The 23,181-nt window shown below is 30.6% G+C and overlaps 9 protein-coding genes across 9 annotated transcripts; 4 read left to right on the forward strand and 5 right to left on the reverse strand.

Moving 5' to 3' along the window:
* Positions 1-73: 73 nt before the first annotated feature.
* T552_00722 (ATP synthase subunit beta, mitochondrial) lies at positions 74-2,117 on the reverse strand. Its single transcript, XM_018369326.1, has 8 exons — positions 2,091-2,117; positions 1,901-2,049; positions 1,777-1,838; positions 1,707-1,723; positions 626-1,659; positions 512-576; positions 418-468; positions 74-345 (listed from the first exon to the last, which is right to left on the reverse strand). Exons 2-8 carry the CDS (start codon positions 2,028-2,030, stop codon positions 118-120), a joined length of 1,587 nt encoding a protein of 528 aa, XP_018227036.1. The 5' UTR covers positions 2,031-2,049; positions 2,091-2,117; the 3' UTR covers positions 74-117.
* A 138-nt stretch (positions 2,118-2,255) lies between these two features.
* T552_00723 (hypothetical protein) lies at positions 2,256-5,277 on the reverse strand. Its single transcript, XM_018369327.1, has 16 exons — positions 5,211-5,277; positions 4,950-5,156; positions 4,617-4,910; positions 4,137-4,316; positions 3,690-4,084; positions 3,500-3,639; positions 3,286-3,456; positions 3,174-3,240; positions 3,124-3,131; positions 3,010-3,076; positions 2,942-2,964; positions 2,864-2,900; positions 2,694-2,823; positions 2,568-2,649; positions 2,386-2,527; positions 2,256-2,345 (listed from the first exon to the last, which is right to left on the reverse strand). Exons 1-16 carry the CDS (start codon positions 5,233-5,235, stop codon positions 2,301-2,303), a joined length of 2,013 nt encoding a protein of 670 aa, XP_018227037.1. The 5' UTR covers positions 5,236-5,277; the 3' UTR covers positions 2,256-2,300.
* A 319-nt stretch (positions 5,278-5,596) lies between these two features.
* Positions 5,597-9,118, reverse strand: T552_00724 (hypothetical protein). Its single transcript, XM_018369328.1, has 6 exons — positions 8,785-9,118; positions 8,588-8,735; positions 8,197-8,476; positions 8,035-8,140; positions 7,939-7,980; positions 5,597-7,877 (listed from the first exon to the last, which is right to left on the reverse strand). Exons 1-6 carry the CDS (start codon positions 9,071-9,073, stop codon positions 5,641-5,643), a joined length of 3,102 nt encoding a protein of 1,033 aa, XP_018227038.1. The 5' UTR covers positions 9,074-9,118; the 3' UTR covers positions 5,597-5,640.
* Positions 9,119-9,582: 464 nt separating this feature from the next.
* T552_00725 (hypothetical protein) lies at positions 9,583-12,162 on the forward strand (the record flags this gene model as incomplete). Its single annotated transcript, XM_018369329.1, has 8 exons — positions 9,583-9,734; positions 9,776-9,890; positions 9,934-10,569; positions 10,624-10,824; positions 10,869-11,474; positions 11,534-11,713; positions 11,757-11,858; positions 11,902-12,162. The coding sequence occupies 8 exons, from the start codon at positions 9,583-9,585 to the stop codon at positions 12,160-12,162; spliced, it is 2,253 nt and encodes a 750-aa protein (XP_018227039.1).
* Positions 12,163-13,208: 1,046 nt separating this feature from the next.
* Positions 13,209-15,508, forward strand: T552_00726 (hypothetical protein). Its single transcript, XM_018369330.1, has 5 exons — positions 13,209-14,170; positions 14,225-14,492; positions 14,544-14,757; positions 14,808-14,930; positions 14,985-15,508. Exons 1-5 carry the CDS (start codon positions 13,255-13,257, stop codon positions 15,462-15,464), a joined length of 2,001 nt encoding a protein of 666 aa, XP_018227040.1. The 5' UTR covers positions 13,209-13,254; the 3' UTR covers positions 15,465-15,508.
* An 86-nt stretch (positions 15,509-15,594) lies between these two features.
* On the forward strand, positions 15,595-16,441 carry T552_00727 (ribosomal protein S18). Its single transcript, XM_018369331.1, has 4 exons — positions 15,595-15,751; positions 15,805-15,894; positions 15,947-16,134; positions 16,180-16,441. The coding sequence occupies exons 1-4, from the start codon at positions 15,640-15,642 to the stop codon at positions 16,393-16,395; spliced, it is 606 nt and encodes a 201-aa protein (XP_018227041.1). The 5' UTR covers positions 15,595-15,639; the 3' UTR covers positions 16,396-16,441.
* A 58-nt stretch (positions 16,442-16,499) lies between these two features.
* T552_00728 (hypothetical protein) lies at positions 16,500-18,161 on the reverse strand. The gene is made up of 7 exons (XM_018369332.1): positions 17,869-18,161; positions 17,418-17,824; positions 17,257-17,371; positions 17,108-17,214; positions 16,861-17,064; positions 16,713-16,808; positions 16,500-16,671 (listed from the first exon to the last, which is right to left on the reverse strand). Exons 1-7 carry the CDS (start codon positions 18,113-18,115, stop codon positions 16,546-16,548), a joined length of 1,302 nt encoding a protein of 433 aa, XP_018227042.1. The 5' UTR covers positions 18,116-18,161; the 3' UTR covers positions 16,500-16,545.
* Positions 18,162-18,660: 499 nt separating this feature from the next.
* Positions 18,661-20,790, forward strand: T552_00729 (hypothetical protein). The gene is made up of 6 exons (XM_018369333.1): positions 18,661-18,747; positions 18,800-19,165; positions 19,439-19,479; positions 19,525-19,688; positions 19,738-19,992; positions 20,040-20,790. Exons 1-6 carry the CDS (start codon positions 18,707-18,709, stop codon positions 20,742-20,744), a joined length of 1,572 nt encoding a protein of 523 aa, XP_018227043.1. The 5' UTR covers positions 18,661-18,706; the 3' UTR covers positions 20,745-20,790.
* T552_00730 (hypothetical protein) lies at positions 20,777-23,117 on the reverse strand. Its single transcript, XM_018369334.1, has 9 exons — positions 22,813-23,117; positions 22,523-22,769; positions 22,326-22,479; positions 21,884-22,279; positions 21,706-21,838; positions 21,456-21,657; positions 21,181-21,415; positions 21,022-21,132; positions 20,777-20,978 (listed from the first exon to the last, which is right to left on the reverse strand). Exons 1-9 carry the CDS (start codon positions 23,069-23,071, stop codon positions 20,823-20,825), a joined length of 1,893 nt encoding a protein of 630 aa, XP_018227044.1. The 5' UTR covers positions 23,072-23,117; the 3' UTR covers positions 20,777-20,822.
* Between the last annotated feature and the right edge of the window lie 64 nt (positions 23,118-23,181).

Raw genomic sequence — 23,181 nt, forward strand, 5'->3', positions numbered from 1 at the left:
CGTTGAAAGGTCTTAAATGAGGGCAAGTTGCCATAGAAACGGGATAGTAATAGTATATATAAAGTATAAATTAAAGATTTATTAAGATAAGAGAAGAATATAAGAGTTTTTAGAAGGTTAAGCACCGATTTCTTCAAGTATTTTTTTGCCTTTAGCTCTTGCTTCATCGATATCACCAACCATGTAGAAAGCGTTTTCGGGTAAATCATCAGCACGACCCTCAATAATTTCTTTAAAAGAGCGCAAAGTGTCTTTTAAATCTACTAAACGACCTTCTAAACCAGTGAAAACCTCAGCAACAGTGAATGGCTGAGACATGAATCGCTGAAGTTTACGTGCACGTTCCTGAAAGAAGAAAGTTAATAGAGATATAAAATTAGAAAAAAGCTTTTAAGGCTTAGTTAGGATAGAACATACCACTATCAACTTATCGGCTTCGGATAATTCGTCCATACCTAAAATTGCAATCTTTTTATATAATTAGAATTGAAATTGAATAAGAAGTTCTTACGATATCTTGAAGTGATTTATAACTCTGGAGGATCAATTGTACTTCAGAAGCAATTCTGTAGTGTTCTAAAAACAAAAATATGAGATATAATTGAGATTAAGATGAATGATTTACCTTCACCTACAATACGTGGATTCATGAGACGGGAATTAGAATCTAATGGATCTACAGCCGGATAAATACCCAATTCAGAGATACTTCTGGATAATGTGGTTGTTGCATCTAAATGAGCAAATGTTGTTGCAGGAGCAGGATCTGTTAAATCATCTGCAGGAACATATACGGCCTGAATCGATGTAATTGAACCTTTTTTTGTCGTTGCGATGCGTTCTTGCATAGAACCCATATCAGTAGAAAGTGTTGGTTGATATCCAACAGCAGATGGAATACGTCCAAGAAGTGCAGAGACTTCTGAACCTGCTTGTGTAAAACGGAAAATATTATCGACAAAAAGCAAAACATCTTGTCCTTCTTCATCACGAAAATATTCTGCTACAGTTAAGCCAGTCAATGCAACACGTGCACGTGCTCCTGGTGGCTCGTTCATCTGTCCGAAAACCAATGCAGCTTTAGAGTCTCCGTCCAACTTGATTACACCCGTTTGAATCATTTCATGATATAAATCATTTCCTTCACGAGTACGCTCACCTACCCCTACAAATACAGAATAACCACCATATGCTTTAGCAATATTATTGATCAATTCTTGAATAAAAACGGTTTTTCCGACACCTGCTCCACCAAATAAACCTATTTTCCCTCCACGTGCATATGGAGCAAGCAAATCAACTACTTTAATGCCTGTGACAAGAAGTGATGGTGTTGTTTCTTGATCAGAAAATGTAGGAGGCTCAGTATGAATTGGATTATATTTAACTGCTTTAATAGGACCTCGTTCATCAATTGGCTCTCCAATAACATTCATAATTCTTCCAAGTGTACCAGGTCCAACTGGAACTTTGATAGGTCCGCCAGTTGCCTTAGCTTTTTGACCACGGACAAGACCTTCTGTCCCATCCATAGCAATAGTTCGTACTGTACGCTCACCCAAATGTTGCGAAACCTCAAGAACAAGACGTTTACCATCAGGAAGATCTAAATGTAATGCATCCAAAACCTTAGGAAGTTCTTCTGTATCAAATTGAACGCTAAATCTATCAATAACTTGTTTTTTATGGGGAAAAAAAGATTTTACTCTACAACAGCCCCAATCTATCAAATAAACAAGTCATAAACATGTTATACACATATAATAGAAGACATACCACTGCTTTTACCCTTCCAACTGGCAAATTTTGCGCAGATGTATTTGTTGTTATGTACCGAGCTTTTTATATCAATATTTTGCCAAAAAAAAGCAAAAAAAAAGCAGAAAAAAACGATATATACCATTAAATAAAGGTAAATGTTCTATTTCTCGTGCTTTTAACTGGATTATTTGCTTAATATTCTCATTTTTTATCCTTAAAGATAAAGATCCTCTATTAAAAAAAGGCCTAATTTTACGTGCAAAAAACATAATTCAGATAGAAATAACCCTTAAAAGCATTAGAAATACTCATAAATACCATAGAAATACCTATAAAAGACCCTCTCTAGCAATATTCCCCTTGAAATAACCCAAATATAATCCAAGCCTATTACTAGGTCTCGGACTTAAAATCTCGACGTTAAAATAATATATAAGCTAACAAAAAAACAAGTTAAAAAGTCAGAAAAATAGTATTAATAGAGCTATTTATAGATTAAAATGAATGTTCCAAAAAACTTTATGTATATATTAACTGATTTATATTAAAGCCATTACAATAGCAGTTCGTGTAGGAATATAACACTGAAAAGATAAATAAAAATAATTAAAGTTAGAAATATACTTTTATAGAATTTCTCCTGCCATTCCATGGGAAATTGTTTGTTTTATAGTGAATAGTTTGATCAATGTGTTTTACACCACCAAATTCCTTGTTATCGGTATATAAAACAATATGATAAGTTCCAGGAACATCTACACCCATTCTATTTGTATTAGAAGAGAAGAAAAAGGAAAGAAATATACAGATAATCGGTAAAACTTTTATATGGATGAAAATTGAATATAAATAAAAGGCCAGCTCTTTCGTATACAATAATTTTATCATCTAAAAAGAATTTAGAGTAGAAAAAATAAAAAAGTTGTGTATACATTCGTTCTTTAAGGAAATATACGCTTGAGGTGAATTAAGCCATCCATATTTTTCCTCTAAATGTTGCAATGCTCTATCGAATTCATTTAAACATTTATAACGTAATAAAGAATCATCGACAAGATGCCACTAATAATGTGAGCCAATTCATTGAAAATATAGTTCTTACTTGTCTTCTTGCATAATGAAAACTATTATTGTTACCTCTATTATAAAATTAGTCAAGTTAATCAAAGAAAATTATTACTCTCTAGGAAAATCTAGCCATTCCTTAATTAAAGTTAGTAAATTTAAATTATTTAAAAAATATATTACAGGATGACCAAACTCATTTCCTTCGAAACATAAATATCCTTCACCGCCCAAACTATGTGTAATCAATCTATGAACCAATTAAGAAATACAGGCAAAATTATGTATATATTTGACCTTATCATCTAATTTAAATGTTAATAAAATTCTAAAGAAAAAAAAAATACTTTGTGTAATGAAATTCCACGATCAATAATAGGTATCAACTCAGAAAGATGACTCATATGGGTATACCTGATAAATTAGATTAAGATTATTTATATATATTAATAGATTTACATTTCTTTATCCATCAACCAAAATGCTAATGTTTTATCACCTACAAGTGATTGGTCATGAGATTCTGCATATGAAATAGTTTTTTCCATATATCTTCGGTTTGTTAATATATAACATATATTACCCATATCCCAATCTTCGTCTCTTTTATTTTTTAAAAGATTGATCCACCTTATTTGATAAGCAATATCCTTTTAAATATAAGTTTCCTCACATATCAGGTAAAGCCATTGCTAAACGATAATCAAAACCAATGCCTCCCATGGACATAGGTATACATAATCCGGGCATACCAGAAACATCTTCTGCAATTGTAATACATGATGGGTAAAATCTATGAAGAATTTCGTTTGCCTTAGCTAAGTATTAAAACAATTTATTAATATAAAGAAAAAGAAGATTACCAAAGTTAAATATACAATTCCTTCATCATCAGCATCAGGACCAAAATATTCATTATAATTTCCAGAAAAACTAACACCAATTCCATGATGGGTATACATTATACTTGTTATCCCATCAAATCTAAATCCATCAAAACAAAACTCTTCCATATAAAAACGTAAATTTGAAAGTAGAAAACGTAACACCTCATAATTTCCATAATTAAAAAGTCTAGTATCCCATAAGTCATGAACACCTTTTTTACCCTCATGAAAATATAAATGATCAGTTCCATCAAACATATTAATTCCATCATCAACATTTTTACAAGCATGAGAATGAACAATGTCAAGTAAAACTGTAATACCCATACCGTGGGCCACATCAATTAATTCCTTTAACTCTTCTGGAGTTCCTAGAAAGTATGAAAATGAAAAAATTTATTTGATAAGATATAATTGCTATACCATAACGACTTGAAACACTGAAGAAATTAGTAACTTGATAGCCAAAAGAAGCATAATATGGATGTTCCATGATAGCCATAAGTTGTAATGTATTATAACCAAGATAATGAACACGCGGTAAAACATTTTTTATGAATTCAGAGTATGTTCCTATACGACATTCGTTTGTGCTAATACCAACTAAACAGCGTTAGCAAAAAAGCAATACAAATACAACAACTAAACAATGTAAGTAGCGTCTTCAAATAATATAAATGATAGAATGACCAAATACATTGTAAAAATTTGTACTGAGTGTTTAAATAAAACTATTTATGTTTTAAATAGTTTTATTTAAACACCCAGGACAATTTTTTTATATCAAAAGTCATTGAAAATGGATTAAAGTATCCAAATCCTTAAAATACCATTCCACTGTCATATCATAACATAATTTATAGTTATATGACAACTACATCATTGTAACAACTTGAGACCTACTATGAACTTCATAAATCCGGAGTGCACTTGGAGGAGGTGGACGAACATTACGAAATACATAGGGAGTTGGGTTCCAAAAAATCCCATCATAAGCTGGACTTACTGAAAGATCTTGTGTTGCTCGTGTAATCCATGCAGGAATTCGATATATTCTTTGCCCATCTGTTGTTATCATAAATATTTTTACACGAGATCCATGAGGAATTGCCGCTTTTCCATCTACTGCTGGAACAATTACTTCAAAAACACCATATGAATTCTTCGACATAGGATATAGTTGTGTATCCCAAGAATCTACAGATCAGCCGAAATATTGTGCATAGAAAAACCCACTGAAATCTCCAACGAGGCTTGCAAAAACTGCATTTGGAGCCCATTCACGGTATATAATATCTCCATTTGGCTGTACATTTAATCCCATTCGTTCATAACTTCTTGTAAACACATCCAGCCCTTCTGATTCCTCAAATATTTTAAGAAGACGTTGAGACATATCATATCTTCGGCGTAGAATACTTTCATATGGCTTTAAATAAGGATCTATAAAGATAAAGATTAGAAAAACTACATTTATCAGAAAAAAATAAAATTTACCAATATCTAGGATTTTAAGAGTCATGTCAAATTATAATTCTAAAGAATAACAATCTCGCTTTAATTATGTATATTTGTCAGCTTTATTGTATTTGTATCTATACTTAAAATATCATGGAGTTAAAGTCCGTATTATAAAAAATGACCTAACTCTTGAAAACAACCCTAAAGAAGGTAGCTTGTATTTGCAGACGCACTTATCAAACGAAAATTAGACCCTATTCTTATCGCCCTTTATCACTAATCAACGCCTTAATATATTTGTGCTTTATGAAAAAATGAAAAAATGACCTTTGTTAATACTAAATATGCCAGTTAATCAGGAAATTAGAATGTGTATATAAACTTTAAACTGTTTTTAGAATAGCTAATAAAATTTGATTTGAAATAAAAAATAAAAGATAAAATAAAGATAATAAAAAAATAATTATCATGTATTTGCCTTTTGAAGATAATTATTCATGAATTGAAAGAAAGAGAATTTACTCGAATCAGCGCCATATTCATAGATAAATCTCGATGCGAGAAAAGATCCAAAAGTTGCTTTAATATAAGGTTCAGGAACATATTCTAAAATGGTATCTAATCCTTGTTTCTCCAGAAGAACAGGAGGTAATGCTTTCTTTAAAACTACTTTGCGTAATGCAACGTTATTCCATAGATCTGATTGTTGAATTTCTTCATCAAGACTTGTAATGGCGCTACTAAGATCATCTGATAAAATTGAACGTAATTTACCACTTCTTTTATTCTCTCTCCATATAGCTTCAAATTCAAGCTGTGCATTATTCTGAATAATCTCTTGCACTTGTTTTACATAATCTTTATAAAATTGAGGGACCTTTCCATCACTAACACACATATTTTGAATAAAATCGTCATCTGAAAATGCCAAAGATGCAAATACTTCTAGAGAACTTGATGTTACTCCACCCTTGTTTGCAGAGGCATCTTTATATAAAATACACCCTGCTTCCTCCAATTTAACCTTGGCATCTTGTGTAATAAAAAGATTAGCACCTTCTACAATATAAGGTATAACACATTTTCCATTATGAATCATTTGAGAAACATTACTAAGATTAATTGCCTCTGGCCGACCACCACATGGAACTAAAAGATCGGCATGAAATCTAAGATGCGCTGTATCTCTAAAATGTGTACCATTTTTTACAATTTCACCCGAAGGTAATACTAGATCTTCATCATCTATTAAAACAATATAGCCAGAACAACTTAATTTTGACCGATCAAAAAAGGAAATCATTTTACGCTCTTTTGCAAGTCGAATTAGTTCAGGACGATAAATTCCTTCAGGATCATATATAACACCACTTCCATCAATAATACAAACATATTTTTCTTTAGAAAGAAGAATCTCATTAGATCCAAGATCACCATCAGGTCCTCCTGTTTGAATTTTGGTAACTGATTCTTCATTCAAGCCTAACTTTCCATATATTCCTAAAATATATTGTCGAATGGATAAAGACGTCATACCATAAACATCATGTGGAATTCCACCAAGACGTGCTGTTTTTCCTGTAAAAAAAGATTTCCACCATGGCGCACCTCTCATTCGAGCATGTTCTGTGGCCCAATCAACCAAATTTGCAGTATTTTCGTCTGGACCACAAAATAAAATTTCTTTATGAGAATAAAGATCAACAAGTTTATCCTTGATTCCTGGCGATTCCCCTTCCAAAAGTAAATCAATAATTGAGTCAATATATTTTTGAAAGCCGACAACAGCTTTATCTTGATGCTCCATATCAAGAAGAATTACACCTTTTGCTCCCCCTTCAGGAATATCTTTGTTTTTCCTTTGTTGCGTATTTGCAAGATTATAATTTTCATCAAAAAGACTCCGTGCATTAATAGAATATGTTTCTTTATTCCTACTTTTAACAATTCGAATACCACCTCTTGCTACATCTCTGAAACGCAAATGAAATCCTCTAAATTCAGATCCAATAACCAAAAACATTCCATACAATTTCTGTGGATATTCAATCTCTGGAAGGAAATCGGGATTTAATCGAAAACTAATAGCAACTTTTGTTACTTGATAAAAATTTGTTTTTAAAACATGTGAATTAAAAAGATAAAATGCCTCCATTACCATATATTCATGACTATTACTTGTTTTCCGTCTAACTTCATCAAGAATTTCTTTTTCACCTAGAATTCTAGTAACTTGAATTCGTTGATATGATAAACTAGGCCTTAGTTCTTCAACTGTTTTATTAGATGAAATATAATGCACAGAAGCAAAAGAAACATAGAAAAGTTTAATCAATTCTGGATATGCCTGAATAATTTCAAAGATATAATCCCTAGTGAATGTTTCTTGTCGAAGTCGACGTTTTAACTTTGCCAATACTTCTGAATGAATAGGATTGGACAAATCCAAAATAGAACTTAGTGATGAATATTCAGTACCAAGGCGATTAAGAAAATGTCCAATGAAAACAAAAACACAATGTGCATAAATTGCTTCTTGCAAAGATAACCTTCCTGAAGCGAAATAAGCTTGAAATCTATTCTCTGGAATACAATAAAGTAATGACGCTTCTTTCACAATCTGGTGAATACTATGTTCAATAGGAGGATATTGCGCCTGTTTTTCTAACACTGGGATTAAATAAATACAAATAACCGTAACTCCTGTATTAGAATATCATTAGAATATAAACGTATATACAAATATAATGTTTGCCAATCTTACCATTTGAGAATTGTTCAACATACTTTCGTGTTGATGTAAGTCCTATCAAATATATTAAAATTTTTGTTATTTAGAGAAAAAATATCTATAATAAACCATAATAATGATATAAATTCGAAAGAGCAGAAAAATAAGATCTTGCACTTCCTTGTTTATATCCAATGACAATACGACGCTCACGTGTCCCACTAATTTCATACATCTATTCAATAATGTTTAGAAAATATATCAAGTATCAAAATAAAATCTATTAAATACCTCAATTACCGGACCTGTTCTATTTAAAACCGATTTAACAACATTTTGATAGATATTAAATGTGCGTTGAGTCGCTTTTTCAAGAAATGTCTTATCTGAAACAATTCGCAAATCTGACATTTCTTCTTTACTTGGTGTTGGATTCACAAAATTACATTTTGTAACAAAATATGAGCACAATTGCTGTTTAGGAGACTCATTAATTAAAGTTGATGAACGAAACGTCTCCAAGCGATACGCTTTTGTTGAATTGCTGTTATTAAGATAAAGTTCTTCAATTCTAAAATAATAAAAGTTAGTATTTTAAAAAAATAAATTCTATAAATATATTTCAAATACTATTCAGAAATATTGAAACAATGTTCAACAATAGATATACATGTGTAAATACCTTTTTTCATATAATGGGCCCTTGGGATTCGTCTCACCCGGAATACTTGTATCAATATAAACTGCATGGTCTTCTGCTTCCCGCTCAAGACGAATATCAAATTCTCTAGAATGACGAGTATACGCCATAATCTTCGCACTATAAAGTGCTATAAAATTCAAATAAACTCAATTATTAAAATATTATTTCTAACCCACCCAAAATATGATTTGCAATAGTATTAACACTTTCTTTCTCAAAATACATATCATCAATTCCAAGATTCTGATAAAACCAAATTGTTTCATTCCAAACAAGATCTTTAGGAATAAATCCTTGTTTTTCAAGGTGTGCAAAGACTAAATTCATTTGCTCATTTTTTCCCTCAAAATGGGTTTCTGAATAGCCTGATGTACCGTCTGAAAGACGGTGGTCTTGCGGCGTAATTTCCATCTTTAAATGAAGTGGAATACGTTCTTTAGGAACCGTAAAGGATTGATAATTCATTTATAATGTTTAAAACTTTCAATACTGATAAAATGTACTATAAGTCCAATGCCTGAAAAAAACTATATATATACGTTAGCTGGTCAAAAATATATCCTATTGATAGAGATATACGTTAGATCTTGCTAGAGCTCCCTGTAGGGTTTAGGGTTCTAGAAAAACTTAGGATACATAATATTTATTTCCTCATCTGCCCCCGTAATATATATTTATTAATTTTTTGCCTGATATTAGCCCATCCACTGTATATTATTTCTAGACAACTATATATCGTATATATATATTAATAAAGTCTATATGAATTATATTGTAAATATTGAATATTTGATACTATATTGATGTGTGTAATAAGGCTCATTAGGCTGTATACGGTTTTGTCTAGTAGAGCATAGGTGTTAGAATGTATATGTAGATTTTATAATATGTAATATAATTTAATATATTTTTTTATGTTTTTTTGAGTATATTTGATTGTTTTATTGCTCATTTGTGCCATGTTTTGCTTAGAGATGGAGCTTTCTTGTATGGAAACAGTAGATGAGGTGGAGCAATGTCTTGAAGGTCTTTTGAAGGAATGCTCAGATATTGATGAGCGTATGTATGACTTGAGCATTTGTTCTAATGATTTGGATGTGTTATTTTCCCAGTTGAATGTTTTGAAGTATGTTTTTTCAAGTATTTTTGAAGACTGAGGCTTTATAGACATGATCTTGACATAGTTCATGTAGATATAGAAGGATTTCTGCAGATGTTAGGAGGAGTTGTGACAAGAATTCGCGAGGTTTCAAGAAATATGCAAGAAAAGAAGATACAACAGGTTTTTTCTTGAGTTTCTATAGTAGATTTGTTAAGCAGATAAGACTAGGCTTGAATCCACTATTAAATATGTTAAAGATGTTAAAATGCTTAAGGAATGGATACAGAATCTTTATTATGCAATAGATCAGCGTAATTGGGAGTTAGCAGCTGAATATGTGTCTGAAATTCATGGAATTGAAGCTCAAGTGATAGAAGGAGGGTTTACAGCAGTAGTAGTACCTACAGAAAATATACCAATGGAGCCTAAAGTAGCATTACAAGAGGCATGTGATGCAATGAATACAGTTTGTTTGAAAGGATTTCATCAAGCGGCAGAAATCAAGGATGAAAAAGAAGTAACACGCTTTTTTCGTCTTTTTCCAGTAATTGGAAGACCCAAAGAGGGTATCAAGGTGTATTCTGAGTTTATTTCGAATATGGTTATCCAGAATAAAGATAAATTGTTGTCAGCAATGGGTATTTTAGATGAAAAACCAATAGATACAAAAGTATCTATAAGCTATGCGTTAATAATACAAAATATGTTTGAATATGTTGCAAATATTATGAACAACCATCTACCAGTGATCAAACAATACTATAGTTGTGAGGATACACTATTTGCAATAGAAAAAATACATGAAAAATGTATTGAACAATGTAATATAATAATAGATAGGTTTTGGGAAGAAAGACAAGTGGAAAAAAAGGCAATTTTTGAATTTCTAAATTCTTTACTAACAAAAGCGTAGTTATCTTTCATTAAAATGTATTCATTTGAGTTTTTAATCAAATCTTTCTCGTCTACTTTATTTCAAGAACCTGATTCATCTTTGTTTTCACAGGAAAACAAAGCAATTGATATTAAAAATATTGATATCTTGTTAGAAGAGATTTCATGCATACTTGATCATTGGTCTTTATACAATAGATTTATTTTGGCTAAGTGTATGGTAAGATTTTTTATATTTTTATAAATATTGAGTATCATGGGTAGGAAAAAAATCAAAATGAACTAAGGGAAATTGGAACTAAGACGGATAGTATGATTTTTACTACACTTAAGATGCCATATTATACAAAACTTTGTTCTACTTATGAACGTATGGAATTGTTCTTCATGCGTCATTCTGTAGAAAAAGCGTTTCAATTGGATGAGCAAGATACTATGTCAAAACCTCCTATGTCATCTTTTGTTGATGATATTATGTGTATTTTGAGAAAAATAGTTCAAAGGGTTTTGGATACGGGAAATCTTTCTCTTTTGCAAGATGTATTAATTGGGGTTAAAAGGATTATGGAAATGGATTATATTGGAATTATTCAAAGGAGAATAAAGACATTTCAAGGGAAACTAAATAATCAGGCATTTTCAAAAAATCAAAATTATAAAAATCTAAAGATAGATAATGATTTTATTTCATTTATTATTTTACTTAATAACTTGGACATATCTCAAAATTATATTGAAAAAATTGTATCTGAAAGCATTAATAAAGATGCAGTAAAGAAGAAATTCCCATTTGAAAGTGATTTAACAATTATATTTCAACCAATTCAGGCATTACTTTTATTACAAGATCGACTTAATGAACTTTTAAAAGTAAGTCTTTTCTAATAAATAAAAGGTTTATAGAAATATATTTTAATGATAATGAATAGGATGGTTTAAATACTCTATTTTTGGTTTATATCAAAACTCAATTAAAAAAAATATTAACTGATTATTTTAACAAGTCTACTTATATAATCAATAATACTACTTTTAATGATTTAGAAAAGAAGCAACCAATTCAACAACATTTTGTTCAAGGTTGGAATCTTATTATAACTAATTTCAGAGTAATTAAATATATGTTTCTAATCTTATTTTAAGAATTAATAGTATCAACTAACCCGTGAAAATATGAATTATCTTGTAAAAATATCATCAACTCTCATAGCAAACTGGTTAGAAAAAGCGATTTTAAATATACAAATGAACGAAGTAAATCACGCTTATTAATGTTTTTTCCTAATTATTATTATAGTTGGGAGCAATTCGTCTAGATAAAGATATTTCTTTCATTTCCTCACATATTATATCTTATGGTTCTTATCAATCTCATGAATCGTTTGCAAAGGTATATGAAATGATTCGTGTATTAAATTGGGATTTTGTTCAGGGGCCAATATCTTCCGGTTTATTAGAAACATTACGATTTTTATCCATATATGATGCTGAAATCCTATTAAAACGCTGCAGATCTCCAATATCCAATTCAACTCTTGATCCTTCCGATTCACTGTGAACGAGGCGTTTTTTTTTGCGTAAACTATTAAATCCTTTAATATCGTTCTTATAAATAACAACCAAATATTGTTTTTGTTTATTACCCAAAGAATTGTCAGAATAATAGATGTTAAAGTAACTGCAAAAAAACCCATCATAACAAGAATCATAGGCTGGCCACTGATTTCTAGACATCTTTTCGAATATAAAACCCATTTTTTCCGTGACATTGACTTTTTAAATATAAAAACTTCTGATTCAAAACTATAAAAAATAATAATCTTTTATTATGATTTCTTAACAAATAAATATTATCTTCTCTTCAAAAAATTTAAAAACCCTTTTATACCAAAGATATCTAAAAACCTTATAAATCTTTGTTTTTATATAAACAAATAACAACTTCATATTACCATTAAATCTTTATAATTAAACATATATTAATCTACACACATATATACACTTATACTTATATATACACATACTTATATACACACATATGAATCTATATATGGTTCTATCTATATATAAACCCTTAAATAAATATATAATCCTTAATAACCTTATACTAAATCTCTCTTTATCCCCTCCTCATTTTAGTCTAGCTTTTTATCCACAATAATATCACATCCTTAATTTATGGTTGCTATGGCAACCACAATCAAGATAAAATATTAGAATTCAAAAGAGATTCCTCTAAATTGCTTTACTTAAACGTAAAAGTTATCTTATAATAACACGTATTTTCTTGTTATTATTTTTTTTATCATCTTCTTTACAGAATATTCAAGTCTCCAGTCTCGATTTAGCTATCGATTATAAATCGATCATATAAAATCATTCCAGTAAGTAATTTATTTTTGGATTTAACAGGTTAAAAGGGATATTTTGTAGAACAAAAAGCGCGAAAATACGCGATTTTAATGCAGAATAGACGTTGTTTTTCTTTTGGTCTTGTATTTCTTATACGATAGTATCCAGGGCAAAGTCGAATTTGCTTTTGTTAGATATTTGACGTGTTGGGAGCGCATTATCAGGGTAATCTATAGATATATCGCTTATATTTGAGATAAATATTGGATTTAATTGTATTTTACTTGCTATATGCGTTATGTATGCGTCAGAACAAACACGAAAACGGCCAAGTCTTGGACGATCATCGAATCGCATGGGGCCTACGTTTAGAGTACCATTTTTGCGTGCTCGAAAACATATGGAGACAGACGGAGAGGTGGAAAGACAGGCGGTTGTTAGTCATTCGGTTAAAACACCATTAGCAGGAGAATCGGGAGAATTAAATCTTCAATTCGGGCGATCGCCGTTAAAACGAAGTGAAAGGGTTTTGATTGACTCGACATTTGTATCACCGATTGCGAAACGGAATGCAAGATTTGTATCGTCAGTGACAACGCCGAAGCATCTTACTAATTCGATATTGAATCATTCAAAAGGATTTGAGTTAACTACGCCGAATCCGACAAATAAATTAAGAAAACATGTTTCAGTGGAGAATTTTATAGCGCCAATTCTTAAGGAATCACCATTTATTTCGAATAAACAATCGTCTACATTTTATTCGGCATTTTTTTCTAATGGGAAACAACCTCATCCACTTTCTCATACCGAAATGGCAGAAGAAACGACAGGAATAAAGGGAGGAATGTCGATATCTACTCGACAAACGTTTTGTACACCTCAAGACTATCGATTAGTTAAACCCCTTCAAACGGTGTTTATGTCGACAGGGCTTTTGTCGAAACGGAATCGACCTCATTCTGGTACATCGATTCTTCCGCCAGAAACACCTTGTAAACGATCTGTTACATTTGATGTTTTACAAACTCCGGTAACACCTGTAGCGGGACCTACAGACACGTCTTTTTCATCGCAAGAAGAAAGCTTTGAAGGCATTGATTTGAGTTTTTTATATAATAGTAGTAGTTCGGAATTTGATTGTCCATTAACCCCTACAAAGGGTGTATTTCTTGATAGTGAACGTTTTGGGAAACGCTGGAAGATTGATTCGAGTAAGTCTTTCTTTCCATTTTAATAATTACATGTTTGCTTAATCTTTGATTTAGATCCAACCGATCTTTCTTTTTTTCATCTTTCTAAGGTTCCTGAACATGGTATATTACCAGATACTCGGAGTTTAACGGTTCCATCCAATTGCATGAGTTTAAAAAAAATTGATCCACCATCTCCTGGTTTATTAACATCTCGTTTTCGTAATGTTGAACTTGTGGGTTCGGGTGAATTTTCTCAGGTTTATGAAGTGCAAGAACTAAATGGATCCTCTAAATTTGCTGTAAAGAAAACAAAGTTTGCGTATTCAGGTTTAAAAGAGCGGTTTGTCCCTCTTTGTTATTTTTAAAGTCTTGTTAAATATGATTTTTTTAGACATCGACGACTTGAAGAAGTAAATATTTTGAGAAAATTGGGGACTCATGAGCACATTGTAAAATTATTAGATTCTTGGGAACAATCCCGATATTTATATATTCAAATGGAATTATGTGATAATGGAAGCTTAGATATATTCTTACAAGAATATGGAAGATTAGCAAAACTTGATGAATTTCGTGTCTGGAAAGTAATGACTGAGCTATTATTGGTTTTTCTACATCGTTTTATGTATAATATATATATTAACATTTGAATTAGGGTCTTTTACATATCCATGATAGTGGATATATTCATTTGGATCTAAAGCCAGCTAATATATTTATATCATTTGAGGGAATTCTAAAAATTGGCGATTTTGGAATGGCATCTGAATGGCCAGTGGTAATTGATCCTTGCTTTTTTTTTTTTTTCGTTTAATTTAACATGCTTTTCCAGCCAGAAGGAACTGAACGCGAAGGTGATCGAGAATATATTGCACCTGAAGTTTTATCATCACAGCAATATGATAAACCGGCCGATATATTTTCATTGGGGCTGGTTATTCTTGAAGTAGCGGCTAATATTGTCTTGCCACAAAATGGTGCATCTTGGCAAAAACTTCGTTCTGGTGACCTTTCAGATGCACCTTGTTTATCTTCTAAAGCATATTCTATCGTACAAAAAGACATATCTGCATCACAAAACCAGCCTGAACATCGTTATATTGGTCAAGGAGGTCTTGATCGTATTGTTAAACAGATGTTAGCTCCTAAACCTTTGGATCGACCGACGGCAAAACAAATTTTGGAAACAGAAGAAGTCGTTTGGGTGAATAAAGTTAGAAAAGCGGGTGCAATCATATACGAAGGAGACTATGGCTCTATAATTTATTCGACAAACGATGATATGAATCAAAATTGGCATTCTATCACTTAGTTTCCTCGCTTTTTTTTTTTCATATTTATGTATTTTTCATCGATATATTCACTTTTCTACTGTTTTCAAGTATTTCTAGTATGTTATGTTTTAGAGGTATTTACAATATTATACAATAGTTTATCTCAGACTTTTTTTATTACGTCGGTAAAACACTAATTGCTTCGAATAAAAAATGCAGGGGTGTCTTTTGAATTCTAATAAATTATGGAAGAAGGAGTTAAGCGTATTTATATTTCCTTTATGTTTTAGAAGAAAATTCGTTTATTGTAATACTTTTTTCTCAGGTTTTTTGTTTTTTTTTTTTTTGAAATGCTTGAATTTATATTAATGTGTATAGATTTAAAAGAGCCAAATATTTTGGAAGAAAATACATCAAATGAAAAAGAAATATTAGATACACAATCGCATAATTCAAATAATCCAGACGGTATGTTTTTTCTAGGAAAATATCTGCTTTATATTTTACTTATACTAAATAGTTGAAGAGCCTACTAAAACAGAATTATTAAAAATTTCCAGGGCTTTTTATACTCCATTTAAAGAATCTCAATTATACTCTCCATATGATCTTTCATTTGAAAAGAATTTATCATATCGTTATTCTCTTAATAATGCTAAAGAAGATCCATGGAAACGGCTCTGTATCAGTCCTCTTAAACGATATAAAGTATTTACTGCGGATATTCATTCATTCATTATCTAATAGGTTTAGAGTTTTAATGTTTTATCAGAGTTTATTACAGAAATGGGGAGAATTCTACCAAGAGATGAAACAGGGTGTAGCGCAAAACATCAACGGCAACTTGCCAAAGCAATTCGTCGATGTCGTGGGATCGGTCTTTTACCGACTACTCAAAGGCATCCAACATATTTAGAGACCAAAAGGAAGTATTATATGAGCAAAAAGGGGGCTATAGAAGAAGCGTAATAGGAATTATGTGATTTCATGAGAAAATGTCAACGTAAATTTGTACAGTATACTATATAATATTTATGGGAATGGGATATTTAACAAAAAGAAAAAGAAATGAGTATAATTCACGCGATAAAAATTTATTATATTTGTATTTATTAATACTTATCGCAAATGTGCTTTTGCACCGCTAAAAAGACTTTTCCATAGAAATGCTTCAGATAGCAATATTTCAATGTCTTTATATGTCCAATGTTGTGTAGGTAGTGATTGTAAAAAAATTATGATTTCCTAGAAGAAATAAGCATCAATTAATAAATACATGAACATACTTGGAAATCCATTTTTAAAAGTTGGGGTGACCATTTTACTAAGAATGCTGCACACACATAAACATGAAAATCGGAAAATCCAGATTGTCCTTCTGCCTTTATTGAATGTTAATTAAATATATATATATATAAAAAGAGAAAATTGTACCATATATGTATCCCACATACGTATAGTATTTTTAACACTCATCTCTCTCATAAGCATGCAATTCATCCATCGGAAACTAAATTGTATATACTCTACACCTTCTTTTTCTAAATGATTCGACAATTGCTGATCAATTCTAGTTATTAATTCTTTAAGATTCATAATTTGTCTATGTATTCCAGGTTGAGCAAAAATATAATTATCCTAAATAATTAAGCAATGAGATTATTATTACAATATACATTACTTGAATAGTATCTAGCAATTTGGAAATACACCAAAAAGTATCTGCTTCTATAATATCTAGGGTATCCTTAGGCAAATTGGAAGGATCATATATTTCTGGATCGTCATCTAATTCATTAAAATGGTTTTTTTTTTTCAAGGAACAGATACCAATGTATTCAGACAAAAACACTTGAAAAAAAGGTGTAACTAGATCATTAATACCTTGTACATAACCACTTGCTGGATGACGAATAACCCAAACATATAATATTTTTTCAAGACACTGAAAAATATATTATAAATTAATTAAAAGAAAAAGAATTAATTACTTTTTGTGTAGTTTCATATTGATATAATTTAATAGTAGGATTCGTTCTTAAAATATCAATATGTATTTGATGCCATATTGCTTGATCTAATTCCTTTATTCCTTTTTCATATGTTTGTGAAACACTTTTTAAATATTCATTTCGTTTACGAGACAATGTTGCTTCTCGTCTGCTTGAATTGCAAGGAAGGTATCCCATCAATAATTTCCATACAATTGGTCTGAATTCATCCGGTATTCCATTCCATGCATATTTTCTTAACACATTTAGATCTATACTAGTTTCTTGAAGAATTTGAGTAAATTTTTCCACTTTTATTGTATAAAAATCTGTTTTTTTATTTCCTGATTCATTTTTATTCTCCATACTCAGAGATTCCTCTTGTAAGCTTATAAAATTATGAATATCTGACCTTAATATCATTTTTTTTTTAAATTTCTTCATTTTTTACCTGTTATTTCTTTATTCTTTGGTAATCTAGTTTCTAACTCCTTTTTTTCCTCATCTAAATTAAACGCCCTTCCATATGTATTAGATATTTTGTCATATAGAGATAATTGAGACATTCCATTCTTTGTTTTAAATAATTGTAAAAATTCTTGTTCATCTTCTATATTAACCCCCCAATCATCATCCGTTTGGGAAATATAATCAGAAAAACTAGATGAACTCCTTCTATATAAACTTGTTAATGGCATAATACTTCTTGTTTGCAAATTATATAACGGTTTATATGATAATAATGATCTATCCTTTTTTTTAAAAAAAAATCGCTAAAATGGTCTTTTACTTTTGCGTTTTTGAACTACCTACATTAGAATTTCGTTCTCCTTTAGATTCTTGGCTTTTTTCGTCCTTTTTTCCCCTTCTATATACGAAAAATTGTCATTTTCTCTTTTTCCTCTTATTTATAACATTTTACCCCAATTTTTCCCCTGATAACCTTTTTTCTTCCTTCAAAAAACTAAATCCCATATTCTCCCTATCCAGATCTTCAATTTAATCCCATTTTTAGCCCAAAACTCACTCTTTTTTCCCTAAAAAAACAAATTTTTATGTCAATAATTTTCTCATCTAAATCATTCATATACCTATCTCAATCATCTCCTATAAACTACTCATAACCGCTCTTCTGCCTTAATATACATATATATCTGGTCCTTTCTCTGCCCGCACAGCCCTGTGCTTATTAACCTTACTTTTTCTTAGGTTAGCGCTTAACGTCAAAATATTAAATATTTGTAGAAAAAAATAATCAGCTCTAAACAGGACAAAGAAGCGCTGTAAGAATGGAATCTTATGAAGAAGATGATCTTTTTAGAGATCTTTAGTAATGATTATTTTTTGAACGGATTAAAATGGCCTATTTAATGGTATTTTAGTGGAGATGATGAGACAGAAGTTGGACATTTAAAGGGCAAAAAAGAGGGAAAAACAGAGGAAAAAAGGGAATCTAAGGGTAGGAATGAAACGGGGAAAGAATTTAGAACAGAAATCCCGAAAGTTGGGTCGAAATCGGGTGATTTATCGTGTAATACAGAGGAAAAAGGTCCGGAGAAAATGACAGAGGAAGAAAAAAGCAATACCGAGTCATTTCCTATTGGAAATGAAGGTATTACAGAGGTAGATGAAGGGGATATTAGTTTGAGGGGAGAAGAGGAGGTTTTATGTATAGAAAATGAAGATATTTCAGGGTCTGTAGAGCAGACGGTATCAGAAGGAATGGGATCAACAATTAGAGAGGATGGGTATGTGAGAAGAAAGAAATTGAGTGTTATAATTGGGGGGGATTAATAAAAAAAAAGATATATATTTTATATTATTTTGAAATATATAGAAAAGTCAATATGTATTTAAAACAGGAATGTGTTGGTATAGATATAAGACAGAAACTCGAGAATTAGAAGAAATAAGCTAGGTTAATTAGCTAGAATATTTTTTATATTTTTTTTGAAGATAAAATTGAAAAAAGAATTAGGATTATATTTAGTTTAGAAAAATACTGATAGTTTGTTTGATAGGAAAATGTTTATTGGAGGGCTGAATTGGGAGACTACAGATGGTATGAATATGAATATTGTTATTTTATTTTTACTTATATTGAAAGAATCACTTCGAGCATATTTTGAACAGTTTGGTGAAGTTACAGAGTGTAATGTTATGAGAGATAGTTTTACATTTAGATCTAGAGGATTTGGTTTTTTGACATTTAAAGATCCTAAGTGTGTAAATACAGTTATGGTAAAAGAACATTATCTTGATGGGAAAATTGTAAATAAATATATTATAAATATGTAGGAATTTGCTGATAGTATATAAGATTGATCCTAAGCGTGCTATTCCTCGAGAAGAACAAGAAAAAACAGCTAAAATGTTTGTTGGTGGTGTTTCACAAGATTGTACAGAGGAAGAATTTAAAGAATTTTTTAGTACATTTGGGAGGGTAATTGATGCTACATTAATGATAGATAAAGATACAGGAAGACCTCGTGGATTTGGGTTTGTAACATTTGAATCAGAAGCGGCAGTTGAAAATGCTATGGCCCAACCTTATCTTGTGATTCATGACAAACAAGTTATTTAAACATTGTAATATGAATAAATAATTGTAATAAGTATTAGGTTGAGGTAAAGCGTGCTACTCCTAAGGGAAATCTTAAAGAACGGATGAATATGACAAAAGAAAAAGATGTAAATGGATATGATTATCAAAGAAACTATTTTGGTAAAGATAATTCTGGATTTAACTTTCCAATGGATTTTCAAAGTATGCAACAGTTTTATGGTGGGATGTCTCCTGCTATTGTTGCTCAATATTATCAGAGAATGCAAGCATATATGGCAACAATGCAAAATATGGGACGAGGTATGCAAATTCCTGGTGGTATGGGTAGAGGTATGATGCCTGGTATGCCAGGATTCCCAATGGGTATGAGTATGGGTCCGATGAATCCTATGATGATGAATCAAATGAATAATATGATGAGTGGTATGGTAAATTTTAATAATACGAATCTTTCTTCACAATCTACGCCTCAAGTGGCAGCGCAAACATCAAATCAAGAAACATATCAAGTACCAGACAATGGTAATATAAATACTAGAAAAGATATTCAAGAAAAAGAGGTTGTTCAAAAAACAGACATAAAAACATCTACTACGAATACGACAGCGACACCATCGACTCAACCTTCACGACCAACACCCCCACCTAATGCGCCTACTGGTCCATCTAAATCAGCTTCTTTTTCACGTAATCATAGAACGGGTTATTCTCGTAATGGAAAGGGACATAGCTTTCACCCTTATCAAAAAAGAAATCAATAAATACTAACAAAACACTTGGCATACTGATAATTAAGTCATACATGCTTATACATGAATGTTATTCCTTAGCATAATGCGTTATATTAGTTCTTCAAAAACAACTACCTTATTTTCAGCTGGATTATATTCTGCCCAAGATGCTTTATAGCTATTTACTAATTTTCCAGGATTTATACTAAGACACCCACAATAAGAAGTATTAAAAGCAAGACATGATGTATCCGCAATTACCATCTTTTATATATTAGATTATGTTAGATTATTTCCGGAAATATACCAGATGTGGTATTGGATAAAGACGTAATGTATGATCAAAATCCCATATTATTGGTCTAAGAGATAAAGAAAATGGAGATAGATGAGATTGATCTAATAGAGTTCGAACAAGCTAACAATATGTGTTAATTTAATGATAAAATAAAAAAAACAAAAATACATTTTGGGCCTGCTGAGGATTCGATAAATGATTAGATGTGCTTTTTTTTTGATTATCAATATCTTGAATTATGTTATTTGTAGATGCATCATTATTTAAATTTTCACTATGCTGATTTAATTCATTTTCATTAATAGATGACGTGTTTATATCATTAAAACAAAGTGAATGCCTTCTTAACCTTTCCATAGTATTATCTCTATATAATACAATGTCTTGTGTGAAATATAATAATCTAAGAAATCAGAGAATAACTTGATTTTTAAATAATATACCTTGATGGATTACTAGCAAAAAATACATGTTTACATGATTTTCTAATTCTATTAGTAAATATTTTTGGAATTCCTCTTTGTGGAAGTAAAGGTGCACCCCCCTGTGCCCAAGGATCATTAGGTCCAGGTAAAAAAATAAAAGTTGATCTTTGTGTAAGTTTTGGAAAGGATTCTAGTAAAAGTGCTAATGAGTTAAATAATGCTTTTATGCATCAATTTAAATCTATTTAACTAATATGTTGTTGTGTACCTTTATAATTAGCTGAAAATCCTGTATTATGAAATGGAACAGAAATAAAATTTCCCATTAAAATAATAGCTTCAGGAAAAATATCCTCTCGTGTTTCGTATATATAAAGCATTTTTTTAAGAGCCTTCATAGACTAAATTGAATAAGAAAAAAATATTATTTAGAAAATAATAAATACTAAAACATCATCAAGTATAACGTCAGCTGCAAATACAAACCGTACGTGACCAAATTTTGTTTCTGCGTCCTTCAATTGTTTTTTCATTAATCTATCTTGATTTGTTCCCAAAAAATCGATATGATCAAAAGATTTTTCCGATAAATATTTAGGTTCACATGGAGGATGTCCAAGAACAAATACTTGAAACGTTCCATTTTCCAAATATATACCATCTGCTAATACAATGCATCCAGGAACTATCCATCCTCCTCCATTAATCGTATCATCTGTTTCTAACATAATTCGATCGTCAATATCTTCTAACCAAAGCTTTCCTTCAGGACCATATGAAATTACTCCAAGTAACATAAATTCCTTTCCAATTCTGCCTAAAAGATTTTTAATTGATGTAATCTATTATAATTAGATTTTCAATATAATTAATTTAAAGATAATTAACCTTATGCCATTCTTTATGAGACATTGAACCATAAAAACTTGGCTCTTGAAAAGCCGGATTCGAAAGTAATCGCTGTTTTATAAGGTAAAATCTTTCTCGATAAATTGAAATTTTATGTGAAATATCCCCAAGTATTTTAGGTGGCTCATTCGAACTAATATAAGGCTAGGTTTCTATTATTATAAAAAAAATATTACCGTTCAAATGACTTGTGTGTCATATCAAAAACATATTTAGGCTGATCAAATGCATCTATATATAAAAAATACTGTTTTATATCAATTCCTTGCTCTAATTTTGCTTCCAATTGAGCATTGTTTAAAAGACTTTCATTTTCTAACAGAACCGGTATCTGTTCTTGAACCTTTAATTTCAATGAATTTAATTGATTCCATTTTTTAAGAATAGGAACAAGAAGATCTTTTGATACTAAAAAATTGCTTTCTTGGCCTTTTTAACCTAAACTATCTACAAATAACCGACAAACCTTGGGATTTTTTCCATAGTTGAGCAATCTCATCTAAAATCGATTCGCTTTCTGTGCTCCAATCTTGACCACATTTCCTGCCTATAAATATTGCAAGTTCCTTAAGAGCATCCGATTTTAGTGTTAAATTATATCTTTTTGTAAATATACGAAATGCAATAGGCCTTAATTGCGATATTTCAATATTAACTCCCAAAAAAAAAGGAACCTTTGAACTCCCTACTACATTATTTGATATTCCACGCAATTTATTGCTCATTTCTTATCAATTATAGCCTTTTATTCCCAATACTTTATATATATATATAAATACTCTAATATCGCCTATAATTCTTCTTTTTTCACCGTTTTTTTTCCCTCAAAAAGCAC

Source organism: Pneumocystis carinii (assembly GCF_001477545.1).
Source record: "Pneumocystis carinii B80 chromosome Unknown supercont1.3, whole genome shotgun sequence".
In the NCBI taxonomy this organism is placed as follows: Eukaryota; Fungi; Ascomycota; class Pneumocystomycetes; order Pneumocystales; family Pneumocystaceae; genus Pneumocystis; species Pneumocystis carinii.